The 15,592-nt window shown below is 40.0% G+C and overlaps 1 protein-coding gene across 2 annotated transcripts in view; it reads left to right on the plus strand.

Annotated features, from left to right (window-relative positions):
* Positions 1-2,487: 2,487 nt before the first annotated feature.
* The window catches only part of TM7SF3 (transmembrane 7 superfamily member 3), a 34,638-nt gene continuing 21,533 nt past the window's right edge, over positions 2,488-15,592 (plus strand). The window contains exons 1-3 of one of the 2 annotated variants that reach the window (XM_029953946.1): positions 2,684-2,765; positions 4,416-4,486; positions 12,498-12,652. In XM_029953946.1, the coding sequence (XP_029809806.1) occupies positions 4,474-4,486; positions 12,498-12,652 (168 nt within the window). In that variant the 5' untranslated portion in view covers positions 2,684-2,765; positions 4,416-4,473. Of the gene's footprint in view, positions 2,766-4,415; positions 4,487-12,497; positions 12,653-15,592 lie in introns of both variants that reach the window. The other variant, XM_029953945.1, reaches the window with a different exon arrangement.

Genomic DNA, 15,592 nt, shown 5'->3' on the forward strand with positions numbered 1-15,592 from the left:
CTCGTGAGTTAGGCCCCGGTCATGGCCTCACAGTGTATGGGTTCAAACCCTGTATCCAGCTCTACGCTGAGGGCATGGACCCTGTTTGGGATTCTCTCTCTGCTTCTCTCTTCTTGTTTGTGTTCTCTCCATCTCAAAATAAATAAATGAGCTTTAAAAATAATGAACATTTAGATATGTTTTTATAAACAATTATGTGCATATACACATGAATAAAAAGAAAAGATAAAGCTCATACTTCACATATTTATTGCTTTGTAACTTGCATTTTCATAAATACTTCACAATCAGTTGTCTTCTAAAACATGAGTTTTGAAAAAAAATTTTGTTTTGAGAGAGAGCACATGTGTTCATGTGGGAGAGGGGCAGAGGGAGAGAGAATCCCAAGCAGGCTCCAGGCCCAGTAGGGAGCCTAAGGTGGGGCTCAATCTCACAACAGTAAGATCATGACGTGGGCCAAAATCAAGAGACAGATGCTCAACTGATTGAGGTACCCAGGAGCCCCTAATTAAAATTTATTTTATTTTATTTTTTCATTTTTTTAAGATATTTTTTTAAATTAAAAAAAATGTTTTTTGATACAGAGAGAGACAGAGCATGAGAGGGGGAGGGGCAGAGAGAGAAGGAGACACAGAACCGGAAGCAGGCTCCAGGCTCTGAGCTGTCAGCACAGAGCCTGATGTGGGGCTTGAACCCATGAACGTGAGTTCTGACCTGAGCTGAAGTTGGAGGCTTAACCGATTGAGCCACCCAGGCACCCCTAAAATTTATTTTAATGTTTATTTATTTTTGAGAGACAGCACAAGGAAAGGAGCAGAGAGAGAGAGAGAGAGACAGACAGACAGACTCCAAAGCAGTCCCTAGACTTTTAGCCATCCTTACAGGGCCCGAGGCAGGGTTTGAACTCAAAAACTGTGCGATTATGACCAGAGCCAAAGTCAGAGGCTCAACTGCCTGAGCCACCCAGGTGCCTCCCTGCCTCCAATTTAAATTTTTAAGTAGCAAAATCTACCAATCTTTTCCTCCTTTGCTTTTTTTTTTTTTGCTTAGAAAGTTCCTCCCCTGAGGAGGCACCTGGGTGGTAGCTTAGTCCATTGAGCATCAGACTCTCGATTTTGGCTCAAGTTAAGATCTCATGGTTTGTGAGTTCAAGTCGGTCTTTGCATTGACAGTGCTGAGCCTGCTTGGGATTCTCCTTCTCCACTCTCTCTCTGCCCCTCCCCTCACTTGTGCACACGAACGCGCTTTCTCTTTCTCAAAATAAATAAATAAATAAATAAATAAATAAACTAAACTTAAAAAATTTTCCTCCCCTGAATGCTTCTAATCACTTCCTGCTTGGTGCTTCCAGATTCAAATAGATTCTTGTTTAAATAAACTTTTTTGGGGGGAAAATAAAGGTTCCTCCATTCTGAGATCAAGTTTGTTTTTTAAAGCCTGTATTTCTTCTAACACCCTTATGGTTTTATTCAATATTTTGGGATTTCATTTTGATAGGGTGAGGTAGAGTTCTAATCCTCCCTCCCCAAAAGGATGCAGTGAATCGGTTATCAGACAGTTTATTAAATCCATCCTTTGATTCAAATACTACCCTTTAATTGGTCTTATCCTGGGATTTCATCTAGTCTGAGTTACAGGAATGAGAGCATTTGGGACAGTGAATAAACACCATAGGGATAGACAGTACTATCAAAGGTACTTTGATACATTTGGACCACGCAGAGGGAAAACAGGAAAAACGTGCCTATTCGATGATGGTGATTGCTATACGTTTTTAGCTTGCCAGTGGAATAGCTGAAGATGTATTTTTCAAGATAGTTGCCCATTAAAATATCTAAATGAAAAGTTTGAAGAGCAGGCAAAAGAAAACAGAGCAATCTGCCACCAAATAACTCTCTAAATCCAATTCCACATTCAGTAGGAGCCATCTGTCAGTAGACTACTGTCCTTTAAACACTGCTCAGGTACAGAATTTGGGAGAGGAAGTTGGGTTATTTCGAGGATATTTCGCTTAGAGAAAATGAAACTTTATTTTTAAACACCACATCTCTAACGTAGTAACCAGGTCAGAAATTCAATTCCCCGCTCTATGTTCATATTAACGTAGACCTGACTAACTAGGGAAACCCATTATTCGTGCGTCGTGAGCACCAGATTCCTTCCTGTTTTCCCCTTTCTGCAAAGGGCAGTTAAACACGGAAACAGGAGCCTGGAGACGTTAGGCCGCAACAGAAAGTTATTTTTTACTCTAACGGCGGTTTTTTCGTAAGTAAGAAAGATACAAAAGTGCCAAGTGCAGGTTACACCACAGACCTTCCCGGGGTTTCCTCTACCCCCAACCCGCGAGGTCGCTGGGACTCGGCGCGGCGTTCAGCGAGGCCGCCGAGCGCCGGGAGGAGGCGCGCGCCGGCTGGAAACGCCCCTCGGTCTCCGCGCGCGGTGGAGGGGCCCCGCGGCGGTGACGTAAGGGGGGCGGGGAGAGGCGCGCTGTAGGGCTGCGGGGTTTTCGCCGGAACAGGAAACCTCTCCGTGGGGTGGAGGCGTGCGGCTGGCGTGGCTAGCAGGCTCTGCGGGACTGGCTGGTGTGCGGCGTGTGCGCCTCGAAAGTGATGGAACCCGGCGCGAGCGCCCCCGGGTAGCGCCGGTGAGGCTGCAGGGCCTGGCCCGGGCAGCCATGGGCCTCCTTCGGCTGCTGGTTCTGGCGGTGCTGGCGTCCAAACCTGGCGTGGCCGGTGGAGCCGAGACCGTCGGGAACTCCAGCGAGGGTAAGGGCAGGGGCGCCTCACTTCTGCAACGCAAAGTTGGCTTTGCATTTCTTGCAGGGTCGCAGTCCATTTCGGAGTCTGCCGTCTAGCAGGGCAGTTGGTGAGATCAGAACCGGTAGTAATGGATCAAGGTCCTTTCCTGCAGAAGGACACTCCCAGTGCTAAGGAGGCCTCGCCCTCAGCCTCCTAATTTAGGCTGGACAAATGGGGGGAGATAAGGAACTCTCCCGTTCAGACACGTTTTTGTCTCCCTTAGGGAGAAGCCGTGTTTGCAGGTTTAATTTAACACATTAAAACACCTCTTTGCTCTCCAGTGGTGTATCTGAGCCCATGGACAGCGAGGTTTGGTACAGAGCTAAGGGCTTTATGAATGACGTTCCTCCAAGCTGCAGCGGTTTTTTACACTCCAAAATCTATTTGCTTTCAAATTGGTTATGCTCCGTGAGTTTGAAAGGAAAAGTAAACCCAGAATGGGACTTTGGATGCTGGGTCATGTGCTTGGTGAATAGCTAGTGGTTTGTTAATATACACCATAAAAAAGCACTAATTGTGCGAGACTGGTCGTAATCATGTGCTTCTCCGTGAGGTTAATCACATTCTTAGTTTTATTTTGAGCTTGAGAGACCAGTTGCAGTTCTGAACCAGTGTATTTTCTGAATAGTGTGGTTGTGTTCCAAATTGCTCATGTTTGGAGAGCTCTTGTACAAACTGAATCGTAGAATCGTTGCATAGAACTCAAGGCCAAAGCTGAAAAGGCAGTTTTATTTTTTCAGAAAAAATAGCCTCGTTAATAATAGGGCACTAACATTCACCGTGTGCTGTATGTGCCAGGTGCTTTCCATGGCATTGTACTTTAATCCTCGTAACCCAGGAGGTAATTATCCTCCTTGCCTGGCAGAGGATGAAGCCGAGGTCCTAGACGATGCTTAATACACAGGTGAACAATTACTAGGGAAACAGGCGATATTTGAATCCAAGTGTGTCTTGCTGCAGTTTTAATTTGCATGGCCCTTCCACTCAACAAAGCTGCCCTCCAATAAGAATATTTTACTTAGTATGGTGCTTTACACTTCTGTGAATTCTTACTCCTCAGAATAGCCTTATGAGGCAGATAATGGAGATGCTATCTCCATTTCAACAGGTGAAGAATTCAAGAGATTAAATTTGTAGTTGATCAAGGCTCCTGAGTCAGGAGGGCTATGATCCACATCTTTTCCAGTTCTGTACTTTTGTGTTTAATACCTAGTATTGGTGTTATCTATAGTGCTAAATTTAAGGTAGCAGGCCTTTTGTATACTTAGTTGCAAATGATCTCTTTTGAAAGATGTGAAAGGTAGTATGCACATTTCTGTTTCCTTTCAGCTTTTTGGGGCTAATGAAAATGCATAACATATAAATGAGAAATGGGGAGGGGCAGTTGAATGCCAACCAACTTAAGTATCTGAACTTTTTTTTTTTTAATGTTTATTTATTTTTGAGGAAAACCTAGCACAAATGGGGGAGGGTCAGAGAAAGAGGGAGTCACAGAATCTGAAGCCGACTCCAGGCTCTGAGCTGTCAGCACAGAGGCCGATGCGGGGCTGGAATCAGGATGCCTAACCCACTGAGCCATTCATGTGGCCCTGAACTGTTTTTTTCTTTTTTTAATAGTTCAGCTGAAGAGGATTATGAAGACTAACTTTTCACAGATCTAGAATTTGATTGTGTCATGGCACAGAGAGGTAAATTTTAGTAAAAAAAAAAAATAGAAAGTTGGACAACTTTAAGGTTTGAGTTTAGGATCTGATTCAGAAGAAAAGGAGAAGATTAGGGTTGGACAGCTATTTTTAGAAAGAAATTATTAGAAGAATTGCCCTGGATAAGAATGAAGGGGGGATATGAAAAATAGAAAAGAGCGCCTGGTTGTGGGTAAGATGACAGACAATATCTTTGGCAGAAACACCAGAGCCATTGTTTCTTAGAGGAGAGCCATGGCCTGAGTGCTCTGTCTCCATGTTAGCCCTTTGCCTGTAATCTCGTTTGATGTGCTGTCTTTTTCCTTCCCACGCCCAAGGTCATAAGATCTAGTTATGCCTCATAAAATATTGCTAGTGAATCCTTTTCCAGATGGCTTAGAGGAGAAGTTAACTTCCTGTTAACTTCTTTAGGATGTATTTTGGATACATGTCTGTTTTTGAGTAGAAATTAAATGCATTTTCTGCCAGACTGTATGGTTAAAGTCTTGACTTCTCAGTATTTTTCCATGTCACTCCGTGGAAGTCTCTTCCTCACTTTGATGCTTATGATGGACATGCTGGGCATGTATAGTTTATTGGTAGGGCCACATTGAATGTTTGACCTTTTTTTTTTTTTTTAAATAAGGAGATGAGCTTCTGAAATACCGGAAAGCTAATGGAAGTTAATAACAGTATTTTATTGTGTAGCATTGGACAGCTTAATGTTTTTTCTATTTGTTTTATACTTTTAGCAGCCAAATGATGTATGCAGTACATGACCTCCACTTCACCGTGGGGAAGCTGAAGCCCAGGGGAAGTAAATTACTTTCTTGAGGTCATAACTCCTTCACCAAACATTTATTGTGTGCCAAATATGGGACTGGTACTGTACTAGGCACCAGAATGTCAAAACAAAACCCTGCATAGTGAAGAGTCCGACCACAAATGGTTTGGTGAATATGCAGTTTTCTGTAAAAATTGTGAAATGGCTATTAGACTGCCAAGGTAATAATCTCAAAGGATTTTCATACAGAAGTTAGGTTAAAGATAACTAAGAATAGGAAAAAAACATATTTATCTTTTCCTAATTCATCAAACATTGTGTTGGGAGTTCTCAGACCTGAATGAACATTAGAATCACTTGGAGAACTTTTTAAAAAGGTAGATTGGTGAAGAGACAACTAGAAATTAAAATTTAAAAGAAAAAATGAATTTCCAGTAGCATTAAGAAATATGGAATATTTAGGGATAATTATAATGGAATATATAAAGACCTCTACAGAAAAAAACATACAACATTCATGAGATAAATTGAGAAGCTGAATAAGTAGAGGGATAGGTAGGAAATTCTGTGTAATAAAGATATTATTTTTCCCTAAATTAATACATTCATCTCCATTGCAAATTCCCAGCAACTGTATGTGTGTGTATGTGTGTGTGTGTGTGTGTGTGTGTGTGTGTGTGTGTATGTAAATTGACAGACTGCTTTCTGAACTTTATATGGAAATGAAAAATGGCCAAAAATAGTCAAGATAATCTTAAAGAGAAAGAACAAATTTGGGGCAGACATGAAGACAAGGTAATATTGGTGTTAGGAAAGACATAGACCACTGGAATACAAGTCACAGTCCAGAAACTGACACATGTGGTGACTTACATGAAAAGTCAAATTGCAGAGTTGTAGGGAAATGCTGGTATTTTCCATAAAGGTTGCTGTGTCAGCTGAGTGTACACATGGAAACATGAACCTACTAACCCCTGCCTCACACCATATAAAAGAATCAATTTTAGGGGCGCCTGGGTGGCTCAGTCAGTTAAGCATCCAAATTCTGCTCAGGGCATGATCTCACAGTCCGTGGGTTTGAGCCCCACCTCAGGCTCTGTGCTGACAGCTCAGAGCCTGGAGCCTGCCTCAGATTCTGTGTCTCCCTCTCTCTGCCCCTCCTCCACTCACACACTGTCTCTCTCTCAAAAGTAAATAAACATTAAAAAATATATATATAAAATTTAAAAAATAATCAATTTTAGGTCGACTCTATTTTATTATTTTTTTAAAGTTTAGATTGATTTTAGACTTAAACATCAAAGGTAAAACAGAGGTCTAGAAGTTAACATGGGGAATGTATCTTCACAGTCTTAGAATATGTTGGCAAAGATTAGGATAGAATGACACAAAAAGGACTGAGTATAAGAGAAAAACCCAAGAAATTGGCTTACATTAAAACTAAAACTCCTGTTAATGTAAAGGTAACCAGAGCTACAAGAAAGGGAGACTTACTGACAAAATGGTCACACCAATGATGTATAAAAAAAACTAAAATTCAATCAGGACAATCTGATTTTTAAAATGGACAAGTCTTGGGGCGCCTGGGTGGCTCAGTCAGTTGAGCCTCTAATTAACTTCAGCTCAGGTCTGATCTTACAGTTTGTGGGATTGAATTCCATGTCGGGCTCTGTGCTGATGGCTCAGAGCCTGGAGCCTGCTTTGGATTCTGTTTGTGTCTTCCTCTCTCCCCTCCCCTTTTTGCAGTCTGTTTCTCTGTCTCAAAAATAAATAAAACCTTTAAAAAAATAAAAAAAATTACATGGACAAAAGTCTTGAACACAGACCCTTCTACAAAGAGAATATCCAAATAGCCAATAAGCAAACCAAAATGTTCTTAATATCTTTAATAGGAAAATGCAAATTGAAATCACAGTGAGATACCACTGTGTACCCAGCACAGACACAGATGATACCAAGTGTTGGTAAGACTGTTGGGCAGCCAGAATACTCTTCCACAAGTTGAGGGGGGTATGAATTGGCAAAGCCATGTGGTATAATTGTTTGGCTGTATCTACTAAAGCAGAGCATAAGTATACCCAGTTACCTAATTGATTCTACTCTTATGTTTTACCCAATAGAATTGTGTACATGTGTGTACCGAAGACATGTACAAAAAAATGGAGTTCATATAATTCGTAATAACTCCAAACTAGAAATAACCCAAATGTTGATTACAGAAAGGTAGATTAATAAATTGTGGTATATTCCTTTTAGGAGGTATACGACAATGAACATGAATAAATGCTGGTTACTTGTAGTAGCTTAGATGAATTTCTCACATGGTATTGATTTTAAAAAGCTAGAAACAAAATTCATCTTGTATGTTTCCACTTAATTAAATTTCAAAAACAGATAAAGCCCATCAGTTTGTTTGAAGTTAGGATCATAGTACCTCTGGGAAGGAAGGAAGGCTTGGTGATTGAAATGGTCCACAAGGTCTTTAAGACGGCAGAACGCTGTTTCTTCACCTGACAGTGTAAACTTTGTTCACTTCTCTTTATGGATGTTCTTTCTTTCTTCTTTTTGTTAATGTTTATTATTTTGAGAGAGAGCACACATGCTGGAGGAGGGGCAGGGAGAGAGAATCCCAAGCAGGCTCTGTGTGCTCTGTTAGGACAGAGCCCAATATGGGTCTCGAGCCCGTGAACTGAACCCTGAGCTCATGACCTGAGCCAGTATCAAGAGTCGGACACTTGATAAAAAGTCCTACCCCACCTTTGTTCGGGGCTCTCCGTTCCACCAGCTTGTAGTGAGCAGAGGCCGGGGTTCAAACCTGCAATAAACGACCCTTGCTTTTTGGCTTTGAAAAAAAAAAAAAAAAAGAGTCGGACACTTAATCAGCTGAGCCACCCAGGTGTCCCTGTATGTATATTACTTCAATAAATGTTTCTTTAAATGACTCTTGAACCAGCCCCTTGGATTTTTATTTAACTGGTCTGGATAGGGGCTTAGGCAGCCATAGTTTTAAAAAGCACCTCCAGATGATTGTCATACACAGCCAGGTGGGTATCCACTGTATGAGAATTTCCTTCTAATAAGGACACTTTAGGAGAGCTCTAGGAAATTTGAAAATTAACGAAATGTGCAAAGAGAAAATCATTTACAATACACCCCCAGAGGCACCTCCTTTTAATACCCCTACTTATTTCGTCAAGTGATCAGTTATTTAAATCATGAATACAGTGTCTCTTATTATCTGGCATCTGCCTGGTTCTTGCTACCGGCATTTGATTAGGGACAGAGGGTGAGTGAGACGTCATCTTTCCATAGCGTTTGGAAATCCAGGAAGTAATAGATGAAAGTTGTAACCAGGTGTTTTTCCTTGAAGTCAGAAGCAGAGACTGTAACTTAATGTTATGGTCCTAATCATAACATATTTTCACATGGGCTGTTTGTTTTCATTTCTGATTTTCTTAGTAAGAACAAGACTTCTTACATAGGATCAAAGATGATCTGTTAACACCGTCACACCAAAAACCTCAAATAAGTTTTACTGCCTGATATGTATATATACTTTCTAGTTTCACAAAAACTACTATTTTTCTATTTATGCTGGAATGGTAACAACCTATATATTCATCAGTAGGGGATTTGTTGAGTAGTTAATGGTTACATACAGAATGGAACATTATATAACTTTTAACATGGTAAAGCTAGAATTATCTATGTTGATGTGCAGAGATAACTGTGTCCTATTAAATGGGCTGTATCAAACATATTTATATTTCTTTTTCCAGGTATGTAGATAGAAACACTCATTACCTGATATCTGCCTAAGTCCTAAAAGATGTATATCAGTGTGTTAATAGTGATTATTTCTGCACAGTATACTTGGCTGGAGGTATTGATTTCTCTACATTTCTTACCTTTTTATATTAAGGGTTATATATTATCTGGACAAATATTACGAATTTAAGGTAAAAATGAAACAAGTGACAAAGTGTTGAGAGAGTGTCATGTCATCATTTTGTCTGGGGTGTGTTCCTGTTTTATAAGTTTGAGATGAAGGGTTGAATTACAATCTGTTTTGGGTGCCATCAAGAATGGAAGTATTTTCCAAAAAAAAAAAAAAAAAGAAAGAAAAAGAATGGAAGCCTTTTCACATTGTGCAGTTTCTTTCTGATAAGAACATCTCATTGTCACTATAGAAATTTGATAGGGGCGCCTGGGTGGCCCAGTCGTTTAAATGTCTGACTTCGACTCAGGTCATGATCTCACGGTTCATGTGTTGGAGCCCTGTGTCAGGCTCGGTGCTGACAGCTCGGAGCCTGGAGCCTGCTTCAGATTCTGTGTCTCCCTCTCTCTCTCTAACCCTCGCCTGCTCATGCTGTCTCTTTCTCTCTCTAAAATGTATAAAAACAATAAAAAATAATAAAAAATAAGAAATTTGATAAACAGTGATATGTGTGAAGAAAAGAAAAATAACTTAAAATATACTCATATATTCACAGGGATACCTACTTTCAGTACCCCTATTTACTTTAAGTTACCAACTGTTTTAATTATATATTTTAATTTCTGTGGTCCTGTCTGTTCTTACTGCCTTTTAAAGTGCTGAAAACTTTGGTTCTTCAAGTCTTTCTGCGTTGTGATTTATTTTCATTCTTTTTTTTTTATGTTTATTTTTGAGACAGAGCTAGACACAAAGTGTGAACGGGGGAGGGGCAGAGAGAGAGGGAGACAGAATCTGAAGCAGGCTCCAGGCTCTGAGCAGTCAGCACCGATCCCAACGTGGGGCTCGAACGCACGAACCAGTCGTGAGATCATGACCTGAGCCATTGGTAAATGCTTAACTGATTAACCGACTGAACCCCCCAGGTGCCCCTGTGATTTATTTTCACCCCTGTGCGAGAGGTTAAGTGAAGGCTAAGAAAAGATTGACACAAGACTTCACTACTTGATAGCTTTAATCTCTTCCAGGGCTTTTAAAGGTTCTGCACAGAGTTTTGTTTCAAGGCCTGTTGGGAGATAGACACCCTACAGATTATCAAAACAATTTCTAAGATATAGTTAGGGGCAAATTTAGTGAGAACTACAGAAATCTTGGGTAATCTTTACAAATTTACTTGTGCCAGTTTTGGTCACGGTACCCAGTAGGCAGAGCAAGTAGTCCATAAGTACTGCATAAATATTTGTCAAATAGAGAAAATTGGGAAGAAAAGAGAAACACTAAAACAAAACAACCCCCCAAAAGACTGGAAATATAACTAAAAGAGTCAGAATGGTAAATGAGCTGAGTGCTACACCTGATGCTAATATAGCATTGTATGTTAACTACACTGGAGTTCAAAAAAAATGCAAAATAAAAAATAAATTAAGTACTTTGGACGGAGAGTTAAAGGATGGAAATCCAGGGGCGCCTGGATGACTCGGTCGGTTGAGCGTCCGACTTCGGCCCAAGTCATGATCTCACGGTTCGTGGGTTCGAGCCCTGCATCGGGCTCTGTGCTGACAGCTAGCTCAGAGCCTGGAGCCTGCTTCAGATTCTGTGTCTCCCTCTCTCTTTGACCCTCCCCTGCTCACACTGTCCCTCTCTGTCTCTCAAAAATAAATAAGTGTAAAAAAAGGATGGAAATCCAATTAATTCCTAGGAAAACAAACATACCGCTTTTACTTTGACAGACTAGAATTAGACGTTTTTAAGACTTGGAAGACAGAGGATGGATGGGACCAAAATACATTACATCCAATGTTTTTAGTGCCACTTACTGAGATCTGCTTAATTTTATAATAATTTGGTTTTCTAAGAAAATAATCATGATGCTGGGAAGGCCTGGAAAATGTAAAAATGTTTTTCTTATTTCCCTTTATAGAAAGGAAAACAAAAACTCTCACATTTTCTAGACTTATGTTAAATATGTTCTAATATTTTTACCTGTATTCTGTCTGGAGTTTTGTTTTCATAAAAGGTAAAATGTGTTTCCAGTAACATAAATTGGAGGAAAGATGCCATCATTTGTCATTGTTACTAGTATTAAAATGTTCTCAGGAGTTTTAGAAATTAAATCATAACTACAAAAAACTTTTTTTCTATCCCTTATAAAAAAAGTTATGAAGGTAATATATTTGCAGGAATTTGGGGAATTTATGGCGAGTAACCTTTGATCTCATTGTAGGATTATTTCTATGTTCTGTTTGGCTTTTTTGGTTAGCCATTGTGGATAGTCTTTTTTTTTATCATCCAGATGAAGTACTTGTATTGACAACAACAAAAAAAAGTGTGGAAAATTAGCCTGTTTGGGAAATGGTACATTAAGAATGAGTTTGAAGTTATTTAATGTCTGCAGTGTTCTCCTTTATCACCCACTGACTCTAATTTCCTTCTAAAATAAAATAGTTCCATTGTGGAATGCTAGTGACCTGTAATCTATCTCGCCAACTCTGTTTCATCTTTATTAAATTTAAATCTTTCTTTTCTACTTCATTTTTAAAGTTTATTTTTTTCTTTGAGAGTACAAGTCAGGGAGGGGGAAGCATGGGGGGCAGGGGGCGAGAAAGAGGGAGAGAGGGGGAGAGAGAATGAGAATGAATCACAAGCAGGGTCCACGCTCTGCACAGAGCCCAACATAGGGCTTGGTCCCAGAACCCTGGGATCATGATCTGAGTTGAAATCAAGAGTTGGACACTTGACCGACTGAGCCACACAGCACTCCCAAGTTCTATTTTTAATATCCATGTATTCATAGTTGTTAGTACTTCCTCAAGGTTAAATCCTTAAATTCAGGGGCTCTTGTTTTTTATTTCTTTTTAGTTTTTTGAACTTTTTAAAAGTAAACTCTGTGCCGCACAGGGCTTGAAATCACGACAATCAGAGGTCTCATGCCCTGTGGACTGAGCCAGCCAGGCGCCCGCGGGGCTCTATTTTGAATAATTATTATCTCTGCTGCAGTGGGAGATTTTTCTGGGCTCTGGGTGCTGGACATCTTGGGCATTCTAGGGCATCCTCAGCACTCTAAGTATTGTTTGCATCTTTTGAAACACCCCTCTTCTTTTCTTAGCTTCACCATTTACTAGCTGCTTCTCTTCTTTAAGCTAGTTTGTCCTCATTGGTAAAATAGGGGCAGTAATCGTATTTATCACCTCAGGCTTTTTGAGGATTAAATAAGCAATACATGTTTGTTAATGTATGTGATTTCTATATTTTGATACTACAGGTACAGATGTTATAATGAAATGTTTCTCCCCTTGTAGGTCTTCTTGAATTTTCTGTAGGGAAGTTTAGATACTTCAAGCTCAACAGGCCCTTTCCAGAGGATGCCATTTTGCGTCATATTTCCAGCAATGTGTCTTTTATTATTTTCCAAATACACTCACAGTATCAGAATACAACAATTTCTTTTTCGAAGGTAAGTACAGAGAATTATTTCTATAAACGCCATATTTGAGGGTCTTGTATTTAACATAAACATTTAGAAAATTAAACATTATGTTTAACTTTATGCCCATAAAAGAAAAAAATCAAAATTGGATCTGGTCAAGTTAGTGATTTAGACTGGCTAAGAGGCATGTGTCTGTGTGTCTTTATTGAGTGAGGTGACCTCTGACTTAAAGTGGGTAGGAGAGTGCTGAGTTTGGGGGGAGGGTGACCTCTGCCAGGCGTCTCCTATCTGCTGTGATTTCTTACCTTTTCTTTTTCTTACTCTCTTAGGTCCTTAATGATTTTTACCTCTGAATACATTTTAATGGGTTTCCATCATTGTTCAGCCATTCGGTGTTTACTAAGACCCTTGTGGGGTCAACTTTATTCTTTGGAGTCTCACGGGAACAAAAGAAGTCCTGCACTGAGGTCATCTAGCCTAGTGCTGTGGGAGTTTTTCATAGGCCCTGGATTAGCTTAACTCATTAAGGATCTGCCATTTACATTAATCTTTTATAAATCCATTTTTATTCAGCCTCTATGATCCCCTTCTACTAATAAATGAATTTTATTGTGTATGACGTCATACTGCTCTTTACTCATCCTAAGCCGCTCTCTTGTTATAAACCTATCTTTTAAGATTCTGGATTTTGCTAAGCTAAGTGGTCTTAGTCCAATTCATATATATTCTACGGGCATTGATTATACTACCTTTCATACTAAATATTTGGTATATTTGCATTCTTTTCTTTTCGTCATGGGCACGAAGGTTTTGAAACTGTGAATTTGGTAGTTTAATAGGCTAGAAATGGAAGCGGGTTTGATCAAGGAGAAGAGGAAGGCATAAATCATGTGAATTGCAAGAGTTAATGGTGTTTATGACCCCCACTCAGATTTTGCCTGAGTTCTTTGCAGCCAGCGCAGAGATCAAAGCTTGTTAAACGTCATAACTTCCTTAGAAGGAAAAATTATGCCAGCTCCTTAGAAAAGCGAAGCTTTTTTCCTGGCACTAAATTCCAAAGGAAACTTCCTATTCAGGCCCTTTCATAGGAGACTTAGTAAAATGCTGCACAGATGATTTCCTTCTTAGTAACATTACAGCAAAGACGATATTTGAAAGAAGAGAAAGGATTGAGGAAAAAAGGCATGTGCTGTTTTATTTTATTTTATTTATTTATTTATTTATTTATTTATTTATTTATTTATTTATTTATTTATTTTTGCATGCTTACTAGGGGCTAAGTCAGTGGTTCTAAACCTCTCCAGAGGCCATAGACTTTGAATCTGCTGAAATCTCTGGACTCCACCCAGCAAAACATATGGATACATTTGTATAACTTCATGCAGACCTCTGGACCTCTGGAAATTCATTGGGCCTCTGCCGCTCCTAGTTTGGAACCCCTGTGTTGGTCCTTGTAATTAATTGTCATAACAGCTTAACCAAGTAGTTATAATGTGTGTTTTTACGTTTGAGGAAACAGAGCTTGGACAAAGGAATTTCCACATAACTATTGACTGGAGTGGCCTGAATGAACAAACGGCACGTTGGGCCTCCGTTTTCGTGCAGAACAGATTTTAGTTATCCTGAATTAGAATCATGTTCCTTTCTTGGGCTGCCCATACTTGTCACTGTGTTTACACTACTAAGAAGATGATGACCAGAGCTGCACATAGCTCTAGAGATGAGTGGTCCGTGTGAAGAAAATACTCTCTGTTTCCAGTGCCCTTCTGGAGGAAGTATGGCTCTTTGGGTTGTTTTAGGTCATCTGAGCAGGTGGTTCTTTGAAACTGTTGACGCTGCAGTTTGTCAATTAGTACTTGAGTCATTTTCCCTTAGGCTTGTCAAGTTGAAACCCATCTGGCACTTTTTCATCCTGTTTTCTCAGCTTTAAGAAAACATTCTGAATCTACTACCTCTTAACTTAGTATTTTGTTATTCAAAAGTTTTCCAGATCATTGGGGTTAGGGGATGGAGTTAGGGGTGAGAAGGAGGATTAGAAAGAGCATGAAAAGGATGGGTTCACAGTACTGATTGTGGTGATGGTTTCACAAGTGTCTGTCTATATCAGTATTTACATAGTATTCTTTTTTTTTTAAGTTTATTTATTTATTTTGAGAGAAAGACAGCATGAGGAGGGGAGGGCCAGAGATAGAGGGAGACAGCGAGTCCAGACAGGCTTCACCCTCTCAGCACAGAGCCCAAAGCAGGGCTTGAACTCCCCAAACCATGAGATCATGACCTGAGCTGAAACTAAGAGTCAGATGCTTAACCAACTGAGCCACCCGGGACCCCTATAGTATTTTTTATGTGTGGGTTATAGTTTATCAATTATAGCTCAACTTATTAAAAAAAAGAAGCTTACCACTTTAGAGGTTTTTGCCTTTGTAGTGATAAAGTTAATTTGTGTATTGGACTGACAAAATGGAGCCTGGCCCAGCGGTCCGGTTCATGTCACAAATCTAAACCTAAGTCAGCTTACACTCCCTCTGTCTGGGAAGCCTAACGTGCCAGTCACAGGCTCCAACTCTGCTCTAGCTAGCTTGCCTTAGGAAGTGGGACCTGCTAGCCTTACAGGGAGATCCTGATGCCCTAGCCAGTCATGCCCTGTTTTTGCTCTGCTGCTTCTAATGCTATAAAACTAACTTTTGCCCCCAGTCCCTCAGGAACTGCAAGCAGGAACTTACTGCTTGTAAGACACTGTTGTCCTCCAGTCTGTGGGTGGTTTTTCCTTGAATAAAGGACACCAAACTCTTTACTGGATTTTTTGTTTTTTCATTTGACAGTAGTCTTAGCACCTGACGTAGGAAATCTTAATTTGGAGAATTGAAAAACTTGAGAGATTTACTGTGCATCTGCTATTTTTGTCAAAGGTCATATATTTAAATAGATCATCCATGTGTATGTGTGGGCACCTGCTGTATATACAGA

This window comes from Suricata suricatta, chromosome 10 (assembly GCF_006229205.1).
Source record: "Suricata suricatta isolate VVHF042 chromosome 10, meerkat_22Aug2017_6uvM2_HiC, whole genome shotgun sequence".
Taxonomy (NCBI): domain Eukaryota; kingdom Metazoa; phylum Chordata; class Mammalia; order Carnivora; family Herpestidae; genus Suricata; species Suricata suricatta.